The 22,425-nt window shown below is 33.0% G+C and overlaps 1 protein-coding gene across 1 annotated transcript in view; it reads right to left on the reverse strand.

The window, feature by feature from the left end:
* Positions 1-1,003: 1,003 nt before the first annotated feature.
* Positions 1,004-22,425, reverse strand: part of LOC112685333 (zinc transporter ZIP11) — a 38,752-nt gene continuing 17,330 nt past the window's right edge. The window contains exons 5-7 of the mRNA XM_025557181.1: positions 6,163-6,261; positions 2,937-3,095; positions 1,004-1,189 (exon numbers count right to left, since the gene is read on the reverse strand). Of these exons, the coding sequence (XP_025412966.1) occupies positions 1,111-1,189; positions 2,937-3,095; positions 6,163-6,261 (337 nt within the window). The 3' untranslated portion in view covers positions 1,004-1,110. The remainder of the gene's footprint in view (positions 1,190-2,936; positions 3,096-6,162; positions 6,262-22,425) is intronic.

Here is a 22,425-nt window from a genome sequence, read left to right on the forward strand (position 1 = left end):
AATAATAAACATCAACACGAGATCCGGTTTTGTGGCCGAGGCCTATCGCCCGCGCACCTTCTATTAACGCGAGGCGTTACTCAAGAGGCGCGGTCGAACGAACCCCAAGGTGTGACCAAGGAGCCCGGGTCGTCATAAGGACCACCAGCACCGAGCTTTCGCCCGTACCCTTTCAACCGCGGACACGAGAACCGTGTTGGGACCCGCGGTTTCCACTGGGTGTTGTGGTTTTGTTACTATCTTGCGCTGTGCCACTGCCACCACGTTTCAGCCGAGTTAGGCTCCTCAACCTTGGGGGCACCGGGTCCGGAGCGGCCAGGCCGGTCCGGCGTGCGGTGGGGCTCCCCCTCCCGTGGTACCGACTGGGTTTTTAGTTGACGTCGGTGGGTCAACCCGGGGTTTTTGGCCCCTACCACTATTCTAGCTTCCCAAGCCGGCTAGTGGTGGGCCTGAATAAACATCAACAATGTGATTAATTTTGATCACAAGTACCGTTTTATAAACGCGAGTACTATTCAAGAGGGGTTGCTCTCTCATAATATATAGATCCACATCACTAAGGGGTGTTACTCGTGCGGTTACATTAGTTTATAAATACTTTCATATTCATAACAGAAATAGGCGAAACGCCCATCTTATCGTCTGACTCACGACAGCGTCCACGTGTTTATCAAGGATGTTTAATCGCCTGTGGACCGTTTATCGTTTCTCATAGTTCACGTTGCAACGTTTAAGCAGTGAGTATAATATGAATAAATATTAGATATAATAATCGTATAAATGCATGTAGAACACACATAATATAATAATTATTATATACTCGCCTAATAAAACGTGTGCGTGAGTGAATAAATAAATGAATAAATAAATAAATAAATAAATAAATAAATAAAAATAGATTATATTTAACACATGCATCTCTGAACACAAATAAAAACCAAAATAATGTATATATTGTATTAGATTAAATACACACAAACAGTGTGATATTAAAAAAAAAAAAAAAAAAAAAAAAAAAAAAAGAATTATACATACTGATACTTAAACGAATAAGAATATATGAATATATGGGTCAGTGTAGGAAAAAATGACGGTTAATACCTAATGAAGTCAACCAAGTCCCACATCCAATGACATCATCAACACGAATCCTATGATGCAACACCAACTGGCCAGCTTCCCGTTACCACTGTAATACAATTAAACGCGGCAATTCGATTAAACGGCGACGTATATAATATAATAAGCGTCCGAATGTATAATTTTAAACAGAGGAAATGTGGACGCGCACCACACATTTCCAAATACTATCATGTGTTTTCCGTGCAGACTTTTGACCCCATGCAGTAGTAGAAGCAGTAGGTTTTCGTGAGCCGCGTTTGAAAAATAATCGCTTAAATATATGCACGAATCACATATTATCTGGCAACTCTGCAGTATACGGTCACGTAGGAATTTGGCATACGCCTTAAGATACTGGCGCATCTTATGTGACCGTATAGTGAAATTGAGATGAAAAAAAATTTTTTTAATTTTTTCTCTATCGTTATTATTATTATTATTATTGTTATTGTTATCATTATTACACTTATCGAACCTAGTTTTCTGTTTTTAGTTTCTAGGCTATAGAACGTATATTTATACGTATGCGTATGTGTGAGCGTGTGTGTATGTAAAATAAATAAAAAATATTGATAATTTTATATTACAAAATACCACGTGTATTATAAAAAGTATATACCGACGACAAATACATGAGCGTGCGAGTGCGCGTGAGTACGTCAGTGTGCGTGTGTGCCGTGCGTGAATTATGACGGGACTTAATGAGCAGCCGTACGTACACCAGATCTGACGACAAAAACGTCATGGGTATCGTGTACCCGCGCGTCTACGGGTACACGGTATTAAAATATTTTAAGAGGAGAAGAAAAAACGGTGAAAAATAAGACGCGGTCGGCTGCGGTGTCGACGACAGAGCCTACGCGCGCGTGCGCTCGCTCCGTTTCGTATACAAGGCCGCCGGATGAAGTATCGATAATCTACCGGTGGCGGCGGCGGCGGCGGCGGCAGCCCATTCATGACGAACGTCCGCGCGCGCGATACGCCGTAGTAGGCAATAGAGGTCGCGACGATAGTGGACGTCATACCGAACTCGCCGCCACGCACTCACTCTCTCGCTCTCCAGCTACAAACACAGTGTAATTACATGTGCGTAGTCTCCGCTTACCTACACGTACGTTTATGTGTGTACTTTGTGAGTGCGTGTGTGTGTGTGTGTGTGTGTAAGTTACACTACATTCCTCGCGTTAAAAGAGATTGCATACCGCAGAGATTTTACAGTTACATGACCCCCAGAGTGAGAAACCATTGATATTATAAACGCATATATACTGCGAGAGCGCACGCACGCACGCACACACAAATACATACACACGCATATTATCATACACTATCATATTCACACGGCGTCAGGGTCATGTTATATACGCCCGTGCAAGCAGGGCCGTGTTAAGAGGAGGTCAAAGAGGGCAATTGTCTCCTGGGCGCTATAGTTTTATAAAAGTAAAGGGGCACCCTTATCTGCACTTAATATGCTACCTGTGCCCGGTGGCTCCGAAGAAAAAATTTTGCCCCGGGGCGCTGAAATGTTTGACACAGCTCTGCGTGCAAGTACGCGTGTATAGGGCACATGTATATAATAATAATATTACGAGTACAGGTGTACGTCATGCATACCGGCGTATAGCGGGGTGGCAATAACGACTTCGTGTAGCGAGACGCTATAGCGATAACAATGTTTGTGTCGACTGTTCGTGAGTGAGCGCGCGGGAGTGTCGCCCGCGAGCGAAAAGCGCACCGGTGGTGCGGTACTTGTACGATGGGCGGGCGCGAACGACGAGCGTGGTACATATTATTACTACAGTGTTCTCGTTTACCTGGAATTCGACTCCGGTATGATGTCATTGACGACCACGTAGATCATCGCGCCTGCCGCGAACGCCAAGGCGTAAGGCAGCAACGGTTTGACGAAGGACACGGCGAATATGCCCACAAGTCCTGCGATCGGCTCCACCATGCCGCTTAGTTGTCCGTACCTAAAAACCGGAAACGTATATTCATGTGTCAGACAAAATAATAATATCGATATAATGTACAATGATGTGTAGCGCTCGAATCGAGAGGGAACGCAGGCGAACAGCGGCAAAGTAAATAAACTTACATTTTCAAAAATTGTAACATTCCATTATAAATATTAGCTCATACGCGCATACAGAACATGTCAGTATTTTTGAAAATATCTAGCTGAATACTAAAAAAATCTCTACAGTAACTCTTAATATATCTTTAACGGCAATTGTTGTATGCACAAATTTAATATTGTTCGTAAAAGAATTGCCAAAATTTGAAATAATTTTAACTTTGAACCGTATCCTTTTATTCTTAATAATGTAAAATTAAATTGTATTCAAGATCTAATAATCGGTCAAAATGATATAAATTCTGAAATTTACATATTTAAAACAATAAACTACGGATTAAGATGACTTCATAGGAGAGATGTTATGGCATATCTATTATCTCCGGTGCGCATGCCTATAAGAAAGTCCTACTTTTTTTGAAATCAATAAAAATGTTAGGTACGTTCTTTATTTTATAAGGAAAAAATGACCCCTATTTTGAATTTATCAAATCAAGCATTAACACGATTTTGATAGGTTTTCTTGCTAACATTTTATAACAGAAAAATATATTCAAGTTTATTCAAGTTTCTTTCAATATATTTTCGATTCATTTATGACAACATCCCCCGAATGAAAATCATGTTTCAGTCGATAGAACTTTTTCAAAATTCCACGGTTTTATGAATGTATTCCGCAGCTGAACACCAGATCGTACGATATTAGGTATTATTAGTGCTACATATAGTAAAAACAGTGTTTTAGAAGTACGTTTCATAAAACAAAATAAAAATAAAATAATAATAATTATATGACATAGCACACAAACACGAATAAGACTATTTGCAGCATGATAAGAGTGAGAAATGTTTTGAAAATATCGAATCGTGAATCTATTTCTCGTTGTAACTACATAATTTTACTATTTCAGGTTAATAAAGTCGAAACTGAGACAAAGTCCGTTTTAAGTAAAATAGGACGGGTTAATATTATTCATATAATCACGTACATATACATATACATATATATATATATATATAAAGGAATCTAACCGATGAATTTTAAGATGTACAATTCAGGTCATTCACAATAATAAATGACATATTGCATTATACCAATGAACTTCCTAAACTGTTAGCTAATAAATACTGATATTATTGTTCAGGTTCAATATAATAATATAATAATAATAATTCATAAATAATCATAATAAAGTTTTAGCGTGTATTATGGAGCTGTTTTACCATTTATCGTAGTATTTATTTTTGTAATTTTTTTTTAAATGATATTTACTATTAAAAATATCATGAAAAAAATTATAATATTACAGCAGATATGAAACACACGTTACAACGTAGTATAATATATTATGTTGATATTGTAAAAAAAAATGGAAAATGTTAATTTGTATTGGTCATTAATGATATCATTTGGAAAAGAAAAAAATACGATAAGATAATGAATCATCATTCATATATTCGAATATAGAATTACATAATAATATTAATAGTTTTGTTTCTTTTCTATTTACATAAAAAATGAATTAAACTTAAAATCAATTTTACTGTACATATAGACGGACATTGTATAATGAAATTAAATAACTGTACAGTGATATTATTAATTACTTTTTATCACGAATGTGTTAATTATCATTATATATATAAGTATATATAAATTACGTGAGTGTGTTTAATTCGTACGAGCTGATGAAAAATTCAGAAAAAAATAACTCATTAATGATATTTTTAATTAGTATATACTCGTATTAAGATGTAATACAGTTTTGCAAACTACTACGCATTGAAATTTATTCGATTCTAAGCGTAAAAGTCAATAGAAATTAAACCAGCACAAAGGTTAGTGTTCCCGAAAAAAAAAAGGAGTAGGCGGTCTTTTATACGCATTAACACGTTTAGCACCCGCAGATATAACATAATAACTATATATCATAGTCATTATTCCAAAGTGGAATCGCATTTATTTTTGTTTTTTATGATCAGTCGAATCAAATGTGTACTGTAAAGCTAAAATGGGGTCCGGGTTCAAACCTCCCCCCCCAGGACCAAAAAAAAAAAGAAAAAAAATTGTTTTATTATTGATGACGTGTAATATATTCGTAGTTTCATCATTACGCTTTGAACTTAAAAAATACAACTATACAAATATTATGATAATTAAATAATTATATTGATAGGTGTTTGAAAAGTTTTGTTAACTATGCTGTTTTTATATTCCAATAGCTATTAATTTACTGTAATGTAAAAGTAAACTGTAAATTGGTAAAAAAGTTGTATAAAATAATATCTAATAATAATAACCCCTCCCAGAGCAAGATCGAATGTACGCCACTGGATATAGTGTACATATTATAAGCGGATTAAAAGAGAAAACATTATCGTTCGGCTTTTCCTTCTTCGCGTGATAATAATCACGACGGTAACCGTAATTGATTTGTGGCATCATCGTGGAATTTGCAGTAGCAGCGGCTCAACGGAAATCCGGATTTCCATAAACGCGACTTGTAGAATGTCCATTTTCCCAGTAAAACACAAACCGTATAGTACCTCATAATTAGTACGGGCGTTTCCGTACATACATATTATAACGGTTATATTATTATACGAGGAATAATAATAGCGTAATGTATTTGTCTATATACATATACATTGACGCGTATATCATATTTTATAGTATTCTTAATGGTCCACGAAACTCGACTACCACGACCATTTCTTTTTTGGGCTACTGTGGAAGATTTGCGTGGGTGAGCATGACAAACATATAACAATATACTATACACGCTACGTATATATATAGGAACGAGTGTGTAAATTATCGTGCGTCCTGTATAAAGTATTTTTCCGGAAATCCAAAAAATTTTTGTCCTAGGAAAAATGTAATCGATGAGGCAGTGAAAAAAAAATAAATAACGATATTAGTAAACCGATTGCGTGCTCGCAAAGAACTGCAGTGTAATTACCAAAAGCTTTTCCACTTGGAACATCCAGCCGCTTGAAGAGGTAAGCTGACGGCTAGTCCTTCCGGAAAGTTTTGAATGCCGATTCCCATGGCCAAATTCCTGTAACAATAAAAACCGAGCCATTACAATAACACGTGGAATAAAAACACGAATTAAAGTAATTTAGTCTGTTACATCAGCAGGATAAAAAGTAAAAGAGCAGTATGATACAACAGCTAATATCGGTTAGAACGAGATTTGAGGTACTTTACCATTCTTTAATGTGGTAATTACTATCGATAATACAACGCCGAGATCTAAATGATCTTGTTGAAATAATGAACACGAATACTAAAAATGATATAATTTCGTTTATTAATGTATCATTTTCATACAAGTCTGTAAACAGCCTACGACGCTCCCATAAGATGTAAGGCGCTTGTGTGTATATTTGCGTGTGTGTACAAATATTCAAGTCGGTGAGTGTGCGTGTAAATAGCGGAATGGAACCGAAACGTGTACAGCTATTCGGAGAATGCGCGGAATGCAATGGATAAAAATCTCGTCCCGGTTCAACGTGCCCACCGTCGACGACGACGACCGTCTCCAGACGCAAACGCGCATTTATATTATATTATACATCGTCCGTATGTATGTATACATCGTAGGCATACAATAAATACGCGTGTATTTCTACCGGCGTGTATTTTCTTTTCTTTTCCTTTTCTTTTTTTTTTTAACGGCTATTTCGTGTGACCGGGGGGGGGGGGGGGGGGATGAAACCCCTCAGGCATATAACGAAGAAAGACATACAAAAAGAGCGCGCACATACAAACACAAACGCATATGAATGAATCGGGAATATTCATTGAAACCCACTGCCGCCAACCGTTACCGCCGCCGTTAATAATGCTTATATGTACCGTGTTTTTTTTTTTTTTTTTTAAAAAAAATAACAGCCGAAGATGTCGGAGGAAGGCAATGCTGTGACGAAAATATTATATTTGTGTACACGCGGCGGTTCATCATAATTTCTAAAATATTATATCATGTACATACGACGTTTATCACAAGCTGTTAGGAAGAAAGCGTTTATTGCATTACGCACACGCCACGGTCGTCTGAGCACGGACGCGAATAATTTAGGAAAAACGAAATCGGCCTGGTTTACGGCGGTTCGTGATCGATATATACATACTTGTATATTTAAAGTAATTTTGATAGAAAATCCGCCTCGGGTGGGTGAAATTAAATGCACATTTTTTCTCATTTGGTCTCACCGGGTCCCCACACGTGTAGACAACGGTCTTATTCGCCGTACGTTGTTTCCCGCGATCCGACATTTTTCAACGTGGTTTTCAACCCCTCGCCCAAGCTATATATTAATATAATACATAGGTACACACAGAGCCATTTGAAACAAATATCACCCCAATTCTAACCCCAGCCAACAAATTTATTTTATTTTGGTTCAATGCAAATATGACACATTGTCACCCTTAAAGTTTCGCCGCCCTAGACCTTAGATACACGTGGACATCAACTATTGTATACATGCTCGACAATAGTTGCAATGGTTTGCTGTATCGATTTCGAAATATTATATTATGTATCGATAAAATAGTCTCACGGTGCAGCTGGTTTTTACCGCAACAACCGAAGTACAACCGTGACGCTCAACTGCGACCAGTCTAGTTTATCACTGTACATGTATACATGCGCGTGTCTGGGCAAGTGGTCAGCTCCAAGAGGTTACTTTGTTCGATCTACACTATCTCGCTTGCTATCATGGGGCTCGTTAAAAATGTCCAGGCCAACTTAGAAAAATCTTTTTTTTTTTACATATTTTAGTTAAAATAAAAATATAATTAGTACATTTGAAGTACAGATTTGTGACCCTTCACAATTTGTGGCTCTGGCGTGGGCACAGTTTGCTATATTCTTGCTACGCCATTGTTTGCGGTGAGCGAAAAATAGTGTATGTGTGTGTATTATTACGTCTGAGCAATAACATAATGGGTCGAGGACGCAGTGTCGGTAGCATGAAGTGCAGCGACTGAGCAATCGCGTCGACATCATGTGGTAGAGAGTGGTCGCGTGTTGGCGGCGTTGGTGACGGTGATGGTTCGAGTGAATGAACCACGAGCGTGCGTGTGCGTAAAAATGTACGTCGGAATGTCGAGAAAGAAAAATAATGAACGGGGGGAAGGGGGTTAAAGAAAAAAAAATGGAAAAAAAAAGTTTTTTGGTGATAATGACAGTGATAACCCTTCACCTTGAGATACTAAACACATACATTATATTATTTATGTACATGCTCGTACACACTGTTTAATATTACGTATTATAACGTTTGTATAAATGGATCAGTGACCAATGAATATTATTATTATGTTGAAAACGTGAGAGAAAAAAAGGAAATAGAAAAGCTATCCTGTTGTGGTGGTCGCTCAACTATAACTATACATATAAATTTATATATATTACTATACACATTTGCGTGCACATGGAACTAAATAAATTATTATTATTATTTATATTATTTATATTATTTTCGTAGGCTAATCTTTATACTATACACGTCAAACCCGTGCGTACATTGCGCGTACAGATATTATTATATCCTTTTAACGAAATAATACGTATAGTTTTAATTTATAACACCACAAACCGAGTGTCTTTCGATCGTCACGTAGTTTACACACACTCGCAGACGTATGACATACGCGCACGCACCACACGCGTCGAACATCCTCATATCAACAACGCTTTCGGTGAAACATTATAATATCGTCTTTGGTAGAATACTAAATTTACAATTATACAATCACATAATAATATCATCACACACGCACGCTAAGAAAATATGGGGAAGTAAAAGGCTGTTGTGGAACGAGACGTTTGTCGCATTAAAATCCCAAGCTCTGACCTCTGATATTACACACGCATCGAAACAGTGTATCGTGTTAAAAAAACGGTGTTATTTAAAAATTTCTAGAAACGTTTTTTTCCTCCCTTTGGAAATTATTTTATTCGAAAATGTTAACCTTTTATCGTTTCAGTCAAAAAATATTACAGTGTACACCCAATGAGATGTTACGGTCTTCGAAAAGGAATTCAATCTACACAGAGAAGCTGTTCACCAATTTTTACCAATACGGATGTGCAGGTCCGCCCAGCTTTTCTTATAAGTAATATAATTACAATTATTATAAATTATACTATGTTTGACAAGCTAACCAAAAGTTCCGCCAATATATTCAATGGACCCATTGACATGTATGCGCATTGTAATTAAATTAATGTTATTTTTACTAATGATAAATTCAAATTTTAACATCAGATCAAAAATCACACAAAGTTAAGAAATTATATTTCACACAGTTTTAAGACTATTAAGTTGTAAACTTAAAGTTGTTGCATTGAAAATATCAAGCATAACTTTTTAATGAAGTACGATCATTTTACGATTCTAAACATTAAAATCAATTTAGAAAACGAAACAAAAATATATTGAACACAATGTAATTTTTGAAATTATTAAATATTCATATAATAATAATAGAAAAAGGTCTTGGGAGTATGCACGGTTGAAATAATAAAGAAAACGTCAGAAAACAAAATAAATTGTTTCCAGCGAATCTTAATAATTTGTATCGCAAGGTAAAATAATTTCTGTCACGTCCAATACTGGAATAATTTTTACGAAAAAACTTTTTTCAAAGTACTGACTTAATTCGTGACTTAACTTGTAATGAATGAAAATAAGTAAAAGCATTAATAAAATGCTTATGAAATGTCACGTCCGGCACACCACTATATATACCAATAAATATATAACATGACTCGAGACTTTAGATTTGTTTGAAAAATACAATTTTAATTTTCAAAAAAATAAAATTAAAATATCACAATCAGTTTTTATTTAATAAAAACAAAAACCAAATTAAATATTTAACATGCCCCAATTTATACTAAACCATATACCAACCCTATTTAATAGATATTTATTGCATTGCAGTAGGTTTATTCAAATAAGGAAAAAAATTTACCGCAGTTTTACGTATAAAATCTTCAAAACACAATGCTGGATTTAGTTTGTGTAATCATATAAAAGAACTGGCCTTTTTTATGTTTCAATTTTCTGACTACACTATTGAAGTTTTTTTTCAATTTATTTTCACAGTTGTTCCAAATAATTTCCTGACTATCATCACGACACTCGATTTTTTATGCTATTTGTCTATTTTTCTGAGGGGGAGGAGAGGGTATACTATATATTCTATTTAAGTTAATGATTTTTTAGGTGTCATTAAAATAATTGTATGAAATTTTTCACAAATTTGTTCCAAATACTCCTCCGTATTATATGCTATATTTCATAATGTCAGCTAAAGTATATATATATATATATATATACAGTGACATATACAAGAGAGTGATGTGGGAGTCAGATCTACCCTAGGTCTTTTTTTAAATGTTATAAAATAATGTTCTTAGTGTGAAGGAGTTAGAAACGTAAAAAAAATAATGATAAAATAAAAAAATAAATTATTTGTTAGCAAATGATCCCCCCCCCCTCATCATACAAAAGTTATACGCCACTGTATATATATATATATACATAAAAGAATAAATCCTGACACACTGATTCATAATCAATGCATAGTCTAAACTAAGATAACTAACGACTTAAAATGTTCAGGATATGTTTTTATTATAGTCTAGGCGTATAATACGAAAAGATTTTGAATAAGGTTGATTTTAAGGGATTAAAATGGGTAAAAATCAAAATGTAAGTAGCGGATGATTTTTAAGATTAATTGTAAAAGTAAAGAAATAATATTAATTAATTTTCAATTTATATAATCTCGTGTAATGTATAGTATAAGTATCTATCCACGTATAGTATACATGTAGTTTCAATTTTTTTATGATTAGAAATTTTGTAATCAATTGTAGTTTGTTATATTATTATAATAAGTTTTTGCAGGAAAATGTAGAACATTTTGTTTTATTTTTCTATTACGAAACATAATTTATTTCTTCTCAAATATTTTGGAATAAAATTAATTCGAGCAACATCAGCTCTCATACTCTTAGATTTAAATTGTATATTTACAACATTTCGGGTGGTGCCAGGTGCGCACGTCTTTGGTCGTATATAAAATTAATAAAGGGGATATCACGAATACTTTTTTCTGAAGAATTTAATTAATTATTAATAATCTTTAATCAGGTTTATAATATACTGATAAACATATTTTTAATTCGTCGACAGGAAATATTACAATGAAATTTTACATTTTTATCGTACTCGTGGTTGGCCTTTGTAAACGACATTTGAGACATTTAAAAGATATAAGTAATATTTAAAATGAAAATTTGGAATACATAATTATGTAATAATTAAATTATGAAGTTATTATAAGTACATATAAACAAAGATATTTGTAGAATGATGTAGGAACGCATTGGGTGTTGTGAGCAAATTTAACGTCTTATTTGCTCTCCTCGGTATAATTGAAGACGTACCCCTTTACCACAATAGTAATGCATATAAATATGTATGTATGTATGTGTGTGTGTGTGTATAACGCGAAGAAACGTTATGGTCCACGTTGACGGCCCTCCGTCAATAAGTATGTGTACATACACAACGAATCTTCATAAATAAGTTGACGGACGGGGTCAATATACATTGTATACAGTTAGACTGCAGCCTCCGTTGCTGCTGCTAACCTGGCTGTCGAAGAACAACTCTCTACAAATCTCTCACACATACACAAACAACGCAAATAATAAGAGCGGACCGTTGTTTTATATTATTATTCACTCGACTTTCCCTTTTCTTATTTTTGACTACCATATACATAGTCTTCCTCCTCTCTCTCTTACACTCTCTCTATGTGCACTATATAACCAAATAATATAAAAGTTTTATAAGGCAAAAGTCGAAAGCATCGTTCTAATCGAATTATTTTATAAAAGGGGGCGAGTTGCTGGGTATCAGATGAGCTATAGAAATAGGCGACTACTAAAGGTGAAATTATTCTCGTATACTTGAAATTTCTGTACCATTAGTTTCGAAAATTGATTTTGAGTAAAGGAAAATGAGCCCTCATGTTTAATTAAAATTTTCAACATTATTATATATTAGTAGAAATTATACTAGAACCTTATATATTTGTAACCGGTTTGATTAAACCAACTTTTACGGAAAAAAAATTGTGTATATATATAACTTTTGAACTCTGATTTAATTTATTTACTATAAATATTTACAGTTATTATTTTAATATGTAGATATATAATACTTATTAATTTCAAGTGTCAAAAAAAAACTAATAGAGCTTATATAATTTGTATAAATATTCAACAATTATAATTTATAACATGGTTTTGTGACTTCCCTTAAATTATTTTGTTATTGACTACAAATAACAACTAGTGAAGCTAGGAAGAATCTAGTATTTAATTTTCAAGCTTTAAGAATTAAAATGTTAAATCTAATGAATTGTCAACTTCAAAAATATTACAAAAACCTTTAACAATAAACTCAAATGTATAGTTCTACCTTCGATTAATTGAACACAAACTCCAAGGTTTAATTTTTTCAATAGCAAAAACAACAGTTGTGTATATCATAAACAGGATGGATGACGGGAATAGGGCTAAAATAAAATGGGTATTTCTCAATGTAGAATGGGAGTGGAGAGGTCTAGATAATCTCATTCGATCCGTCAGATAATGCCATTTAGAGCTACAGAAAATCCTCAAAACCACTACGAACGACCGCTGTACAGCCCCAAAGTGACGATTTGGTATACAATTTTAAAAACTGCATAGTTGATCCAAACTTCTTTTAGGAGTAAAATAAAACAGTGACTGTCAATAATGCCCGTTACATTGACATGACAACAACTATTTCAAACCAAAATTACGTATAAGACGACGAACATATCAGCTAATGGTTGTTTGGTTTCAACAAGATGAAGCACTTCCTCACACTGCCATTGAACGTCGTAACAAGATGTTTCTCGGTAGCCTTATATCACGTTTTAGATTTATGCTTTGGCCTCCTAGGTTACTTGTTTCTTTTCTTTTACTTTTTTTTTAGGGGTTTACTTAAATTTAATGTTCATGAGTCAAAACGTCGCATTTTGGATGAACTTAAAGATGCAGTAAGAACAGAAATTTCATTCATTAATGAATGCTTGCACACTCACTCAAACTTTTTTCAGACGGACTTGCTTCATTCTACGAACAATATGAAAGTCATATGTTCGATATACTTTTTAAAAATTGAAGTAGCATTTATTAATTTATAATTAAATATCAATAAAATAATTTTAAGTGTAAAATGGCTTAAGTTAGGTATTTTTACTTTTGGCTTTATTCCTGTGACTCACCCTATATATTATACATCATTACACGGTTAAACATTTCAAAAAAAACGTCACCTATAAGTTTATTGTGTGTCTAATAAGACTGCCGAATTATTTTGCCATTTGTTCGCATTTCTTTAACTAATATGTAAAAGATTAAAAGTTTGTCGAAAACACGGACTTTCAATCGCACACGGTGGAAAGCATGCGGGGCGTACCGTTTAAGCAACAATACTATGTATGCGCGCACACCAGTACTATAATATATATGCCCAGGTCATAATGTAACTACTTATAATAGACGGCGTACGATTTAGATAATGTCAAAATTCGGCATAATACGGTTCATTGAACTATCTAGCTGCGCATTACTACAATGTCAGGCAAACACTGATAAACTACCAAATTACAAATACAGACCCGAGTCGTCGTGTACACCGATAACGAAATATTATTCTACTTCATTTTTTTTTCAAACGCGCATCGAAACCAAAATATATAGAAAAAGGAAACAATACAACACCGTTTCGAGTGCATTTTGCAGTATTACTATCGAAATAAAATATACACTGTTATTCGGTCACTGATGATGATGATGCACTGACTATATATAATGCATGTTCTATTATTTACTCTTACTGAGATTATTCACAGTTATTAAGTTGAATACTATATGAAGGAGAAAAAAAGGAATAAAACAGAAGTAATAAAATTGAAGAAAATGAATGAAAACGTACACCCAACGACTGCAAATGGTGCTTTTATAAATAAGTTTACGCGTGTACATATAATATATATATATATATACCGTCGGCGACTACCGGATGCACTTTGAAAAATAAAAATATTTTTTTTTTTCGAAATCCTTGATATCCGTCGTGCAGTACCTATGTCACAGAAATGCCAACGCACGAGACCAGCAATAATAAAGTGATTTAATATCTTTAAGACGTTATTATTGTATTACGAAAAGCAAATTGAAATTTTCATGAGAAAAACGTCTGGTAAATGAGTGTCAGGTTAAAAATATACGCTCTATACATAGTGGAATAAGCGTAAAATCTATGTATTTATTCGAAGCCGTTATCCCAAACGAAATAAAAAATTAAAATGAGACGAAAAACAAGTGACCGACAACCGAGGAGCCGTGACGAAAAATGTGTTGTTATTTTATCAGCACGATATACAACTGTTTATAATAGGTTTGTAATAGTCGTTGACAAGTGATATCAATAATATATAGTAGCAGTAGAATTTGATTATCGTTATATTTCATGTTTTTAATTATGTTTTGACAGAAATACGTATGTGCAAAATATAAAACAGCGTTACCGGAAATATAAACGCGTTGTGCGCATTATTATAATAAACACACTGTAGCAGCAGCAGCAACAACTGGTATGGAGATAATTAATTTAATAAATCTCTGGAAACCAGACATATTCCAAAAATGTGAAATATTTTTAAGTAGGCAGAGGGACATTTATTATTATAGTCAGTTAGTATGTCGCCACAATTGAAATTGAACACGCGGTTTATTTAGACTATTCTAATCGCCGATTACTGCTTGAGCTGCTTTAGTGTTAAATTTCATTATAACATGTGAACAAACTAATGTGGTATATAATATAGTGTCTAGTATACGTGTTTTTATTAATGAATTTCGTTTTACGAATATAGAATTACACAGGATATAATATAGATAAAATGTATATAGATATCTATTTTGGTTAAAAATGTCAATGGCAATTCATAGAAACGTTAAACGTGAATGCTTTTTAACAACATAATACACACTGTCAGCATAATCGATAAAATAAACTGACCACTAGTGACTATATGTTTTAAATATATATGTAGATAATTAATAATCCTAATAAGTATAAAGTTTCTTACAAGTTTTGAAAATAAATTCCAAATAAAAATAATGCTTAAATTTAATCTCTCAACATATATTTTCAAAATAACTACGAATACGTATACATTAACGTTACATTTTGTCATAATATAATGGTGGATACATCAATAAATAGAGGTAATTTCAACGAATTTCAAACGTAATAAGAATTCTATCGATCATTAATAATCCAGGTACTTAACTTTGAATAGTAACTTGTAATACGTCTTAACATTTGAATATCCATAAAGATATCGGATCAAAAGTTTTAGAGTCGCCTATAAATCAAACTTCTCGCAGTAATCAGTGCCATGGAGAGAAAATCGAGGCCCAGGAGTAGTGACTCACGGACCTCATTTTGCTCCATATTTTAAATACATGTTTAATTAAATCAAAATGACATTGACGTCTCAATGCGTTTTAGGAATTAAATTAAATTTTTTAATTTTTTCTAGAGAATTTTGTAATCCAGAAAGATTTTTTATGAATGGTTTGAAAGCATTAATTCTTTTGTACTCGATAGAGTGAAGTGAATTCCCAGTGTTGTGTACTCATACTGTACTGTACTGCATTGTACGATACTTAAATAAGTGATCGCTTGGTGACAAGATTCTATGGAATCGACTCTAACTAAATTAAACGTGTAAGCTCCACAAAGAGAATATACGGCACACTCATTTTACGAAGAATGCTACTCTGTATGCCTTTATATTTATCTCACATATTATTACCGTTATCATCATAAATCTCGCCCTCAACAATCGATCAAAGGAATAATGATTAAATATGAAAAAAATATTATATATATTAAATATTCTATAAATATATGTTTATTCGATCATAGCATTTAAATCTTTCATTACTATAACATACATCAAATGTAAATAAATGTGCACCGTTAAATTAAATACAAATACGAATATTTAAAAATAATTATAATTTATGTGTTTTATATTATTTATTATTTGAGTTACTCGACGTACGATATATGTGACGTATGATAATAAAGTCATAGTAGTTTTTGTTCCAAAATTCAAGTATACAGTTAGTATACAGTTGGTAGTTATTCAGTACGCACTTGGGTTTTACGGGATTTTTCAAAATTCCGTAAAACCACGTTTTTTAGCTTTCTTGGTTCACATACCGAGCCAACATGAAAATTCCAGGTCCGGGGAGAATTACCCCCGACCACCTCTCTCTCGTCTGGCCCGGCAGTAATAATCACTTATGTAGTTCGCGGGAAACAACAAAACTCATAAAGCGTTATAAAGTTTAACGATTAGAACGAATATTTCCAGACAATGCGACAGTCCGGCGTCCAGACGCACAACATGGTTATCGTGAAATTATCCCCGACATTCCAAGAGGGGTTGGAATACAAATTAAGTATTAATTGATATATACTAACTACAGTGCGCAGTTAAACGCCAATTGTTATTATAAATTGTTCATAAACAATTATAAACTGTTAACTCGTTTTATGAAAATTTCCCGGACACGACCGTATGGCAGATTCACCCTGTGTATAATATGGGTATACGAGTCGCTCGCGGACTAATGAATCGGTGTCGGCGGAGATCGCTTATTACCACCCCTTTAGCCGGCTCGTTACACCCGAAGTTAATAATAGTAATAATAACAAAACGATAAATATCGCAGTGTGCGTGGAGCGCGGGGACGGTGGCGGCCTGGCGCACTGCCGTGCTCCACGCCGTTGTTGTTGGCGAAGAACAACACACGTATTGGTCGTCGAGGCGGCGGTGGCGGCGGCGGCAGCAGACAAAAGGTGAGGAAACGATGGAATGTTGCAGCGATAGAAACGAACGGATACTGTGTGGCGTTAGAAAAAGAAGAGAAAAAAAAATAAGAGGGAAAAGAGCTGCTGCGACGGCGGCGGGGCGAGGTGATGCGTATTGAGAGGCGGAGAAGGTGGCAGTGGTGGTGGTGCAGATGAATCGGCGATGAGTTCGGACAAGTCGAAATACGATATAGGGACACACACACACACATATGTATGCATGTAATGGTGTGCGTGCGCGCGCTTGTTGGTTTGTGTGCGTGTGCGTACGTGATCGGGGCTATGCTATGCGTCTGGTACCAAGGTCAGTGGCCGAAGGAATGCCGTCGTCTCGCGCGCGCGTGTGTGCGTGTGTGTTATAGGCCTCCACCTCCGATGCTATTTCATGCAGCCCGACGCCGCCGCGTGTTTGTGTATCGGATATTACATGACACACGTTGTGTTTTATAAATCGAATCCGTTCGTACATCTCTGTGTGCGCGAGCACGGCGATCGACGGAAACGACGGATGGTCGGTGGAAGGAAACGAAAGGAAAAAATTTATGGAAAAATTCCGCCGAAAAATGGTTTCCATGTGGACCGATCGCAGTACGGCACTGGTGTTCAGCGCGAAAAAAAAAATAAAAAAACGTAGGAAGAAAATTAAAAAACGCAGAATATCGTATAAGCAATCATAATCGTTTTCAAAATCGATGTAAACGAAAAACTTATACCCTTCACGCGATGAAGCCCCAGACGAACCGCTGTGACGGGAAGAGTAATTGAAATCGTTATACTCTCCAATGTTAAAAATATCAGCGACTAAAGATAATTATAATAATAATTTACTTCGACAGTTATTTTAGAAGCCGCACGTGCGCGTCAAGACCAGGGGCGGTAGCGTGTTTCGGAGCGCGATCGTCCCGTCAGAAGAAAATCATTATGTCGTGTACAATTTATAACTACGACACGTCTACGCACCGTTCCTGGTAATTATATTAATTAAAAACCGTGCGTATATGATATTTTAATTATAATCAGTACGCGGGTACATAACACGTGCGCGTATACAACTCGCTTGAAAGGCCAGCATTTTCATTAAGACTTCAGAACACCTGTAGCGTTTTATATATAAATGTATAGTAAAATCAACATAACGATGTGCAATGCATATTACTATTACATTTATAATACCTCTATGAAGTCAAACGAAAGAGATTTAAAATCCGTAAAGCGGGGAAAACGCATTGTTGATAAATTATGTTTCAAATCATAACGAGTGTACTGAAATAATATAAGTTTCGAAATTTTCATATCGGTATGGTTGCGGGCATCATCCTCGTTAACGGCCCGTATCATCGATGGGGAAAATTACAAAATAGTTCAAAACATTATAATTAAAATAAACGCAAGAATATATAAATTAAAGTAGTACTATCTGGAAACATCGGAATCGTTGACAACTTACTACTTATGGTTAAAGAGTACCTACCTACTAACATTTTAATAGTCACGCGAAATGGTAATGGATAGCAGTGCACTCTTTCAGAATAAATACATGTTGTACAGTGAACTAGGCGATAGAGTGCGCTCGCGCGGACACACGTGTTTGTTCCCGGGAGGTTAACATTCTTAACATTATTCTAGACATTTTTAAAATTATTAACCATATTCTAATAATTTGAAGTAATTTTTGTAAATTCTATTTTGAACGTACAGGACAAGTGATTACAACAGTCTTTTTTTTCATCTAGTAAAAAATAATAAAAAAACAATTTTGAAAACTCTAATACGACAAATAATGGAATTTTGAAGTCGTCAGGGGTGACTTATCATATTCGTACTAATGTAGTAATTTTATCACTAATGTTCATTATACTATTTTTTATAGATCATATAGATTAATTACAAAAGAATATGGAATACAAGAAAAATGCAATTGTAAAATACGATTTTAATTTTTCAGTAGAGTATTTATTAATTTATTAGCCGTTAAATATTTATTTTTACAAAAATGTTAACCTATTTTTACTTTTCATATTTTAGCTTTTAATATGTTGTTGACCTAATCGACAACATTTTTTTGTTCAGTTCAAATGTACAAAATACAGAATTATATTTTATTTCTAACTATTACAAATTAACAAGTTTAGTCAACAGAACTCCAAAAAATCGTATTTGATAACTAACACAAGAAGAATCTCTTAAAAATCTTTTTAATCAAGGATTATAAACATTTATTTATGATTTTAATCAATTGATCACTTAGTTTTGTTAATATTAACATAGATCAATATATTGAAAAATAAATTCTCCCATAATTGTATATGATGTATAGTAAGAAATTATTGCGAAATTCCTTGTATAAGTTTGTTATTTTTTAAATTTTAAAATAAATTAGTTTTTACTTCAATGCTATATATGAACATTTTTAAAAGTATTGACTCGTCTAAAAAAGTAAACGATAAGATTAGTGATGTAACATATAATTATAACAATTCACTAAAGAAATATTTTAATTGACTTGCTGAAGGTAAAAATATAAAAATTCAATTAACTTCTATCAAATCTAATCAATCCCAATAGTATTTCTTATCGTTTTAATTTAGCTTAATGCAACACACTAAAACAAGTGTTGGCAAATAGTGATAATTTGTAATAGGTACCTACATTATATATTAAGAATATACGTAGTACAACCAAGGCCATAGCCAGCAAAAGATTTTTTTTTTGGAGGGAGGAGGGTATAGAGTATAAATTTGTTATTCATTAATACATTTTAAAATTTCAAATATAATGGGCATTTAAAATCATTAAATTTTATTTAAAAAAAAAATTTAGGTGAGGGTCTGAATTCTAAACCTCCCCTGGCTACAGACATGCGTACAACAACACATAACTGGTTTCATTTACTATTTTGCCAATAAAAATAAATTAATAAAAGTTGATCAAATTCTACACTAAAATTAAATAATTATTTATTTAGCGCAAATGTCTTAAATGAATAAGAATTGTTTAATAATTTTTAATAATTTAATAATCCAAGTAGTTTTAATTTTTAAGAATTGTATAACAACTGAGCAGACCAACATGTTTTTTTAAAAAAATAAGGAATTTACATAACAATTTGATAATCAAATCTATTTTTACACTAAATAATAAACTTTTAATTCATACGTTTTTTTCTTCAAATAAAATCGTAATAGTAAATGATTGGTTCAGAGATATTTTTTTATTAAATAATGAAACACTATCGCCAGCTAAGCATAAATGATTAATTTCTAATAAAAATACTGATTTTCACGTTGAGTTTGACACGTTCATATACAATTATGTTAATATATATTGTTAAATATTTTATGCTAATGAAAATGTTACCTAATGCAGTTTTTCTTAAGAACATGAAAAATAATCGTACATAAAAGTGTATATTTATTTTACTGGCTGTAAGATATTTTTTTATAAATAAATAACTATAAGTGTTTAAAACAAGAAAAGATGCCGCTCAACGAACGTACTTATACTGATGAATAATCTAGATTTAGAAAACAAAAAAACTGAACATTTAATTGCGTATTGAAAGAACGATTAACAATGAACGATGTTTAAAAATTCAATATGGAAGAATAACGAGGTTGTAAAATCGCCAGAGTAAATACATGATACATGAAATTTATATTTTATTTGTTATATTTTCAATAAGAAAATACAAAAATATTAAAAATATCTAACATATTAAGTAATAACTATAGTAATAATTAATGAATATAATTTATAAGATTTAAAAATAATTACACCAAATTTTAATAAATTCAGTTACAAGCTTAAATATTTTTGTGTAAATTGACACAGTCTTAAGTAATTTTCCAAATGGATCGCAAAATAAACAAAAGTGTAGTTATTATAGAGAAATATTTTTTCGAATTTCCTATATAAAATATGATTAGTATATAAGATTAAATTTTGTTTAAAAATATTTTAATAAAATTAGTTACATAATTTCACAAATTATGACGATTAACCGAGGTTTTTTCAAAAAAATATTTGTACATAAAACAAGATATATTAAACTCGTTATTAAAGCCTATAAAGTTTTTTCTTTACTAACATGATCATTTGATTTACAATTATATAATAATAGATTAGATGCGTAATACGACGATACCTATATTATGTATTAATACCTAGTTTGTGTACACTATACAAAATTTTGTTCAGAATCGTTTATTTTAATTAAATTATAATCTTGAGTCTTCAAGTGTACATGGATAAACATATGGGCTAATACAACAATGAACTTATACTCGGAGTGAGTTTTACAGTCTACATGCAATAGATTGTATTTGTTATAGTATAAATAGATAAAACTAATATTTATTATGCATTTAGTAACATAAAATAGGTAACGCTTAGTCTGAAATCATTAATATATTATTGTTATTTAAAATATTTAAATAATGATAAATAATTACATTTGTATATTGATTCAAATCGTAGCAAGGTTTACCATTGAAAATGGTAAAAATTATGTTGAAAACGGGTTCTTGATTTGCATATTATTCATCGATGTTTCATTGATTTTTGCTACTTTCTCGAAAACGACCGATAAAATAAAAAAAACAAAGTTTCTCCGTTAAATCTGAATAAAACAGTTTAGGGGCAACATAGAACTTCTGGAAAACTATATCGTCGAGATAATAGTTGAGTATCTGCGATGGGCATACATTATGTTATTATGAATATATATGTAATGATTTTAGCCAAAAATAATGATGCGCATTGGTTATCATCTCTAACCATATTCATATATGTTGTCATAAATTCTTAGCGACTCTTTCTCAGTGTTCTATTATTTCATTTCTTATCCATATAACCACATTGGTCATATCGGCATTTCTATCAAAGACCAGTTAATTAAATACTTGGCATATTAGACACATTTTGAATCTCGTGGTAAGATTAAGTTTCACTTGAAGGGCTCAAAAACATAAAAATATACTTTTGGCTCTTTCGTTCTGGATTTTCGGTGCGACGTGAGTCAATGGTTATTTGTGTATGCTATTGTTTAATATTTTTGCCTTGCAGTAGTTTTATTTAGATATACACTTGATATCTGCGGTGGAACCACCAGGACGACGAAGAATGTAATTTTTTATCATTTATAGAGACAATATCTTGATATCTCAATATTGAAACAATATTGAGATATTCAATAAGGGTTT

The sequence above is a fragment of the Sipha flava genome, unplaced genomic scaffold (genome assembly GCF_003268045.1).
Source record: "Sipha flava isolate LNK unplaced genomic scaffold, YSA_version1 273_pilon_pilon, whole genome shotgun sequence".
Lineage (NCBI taxonomy): Eukaryota > Metazoa > Arthropoda > Insecta > Hemiptera > Aphididae > Sipha > Sipha flava.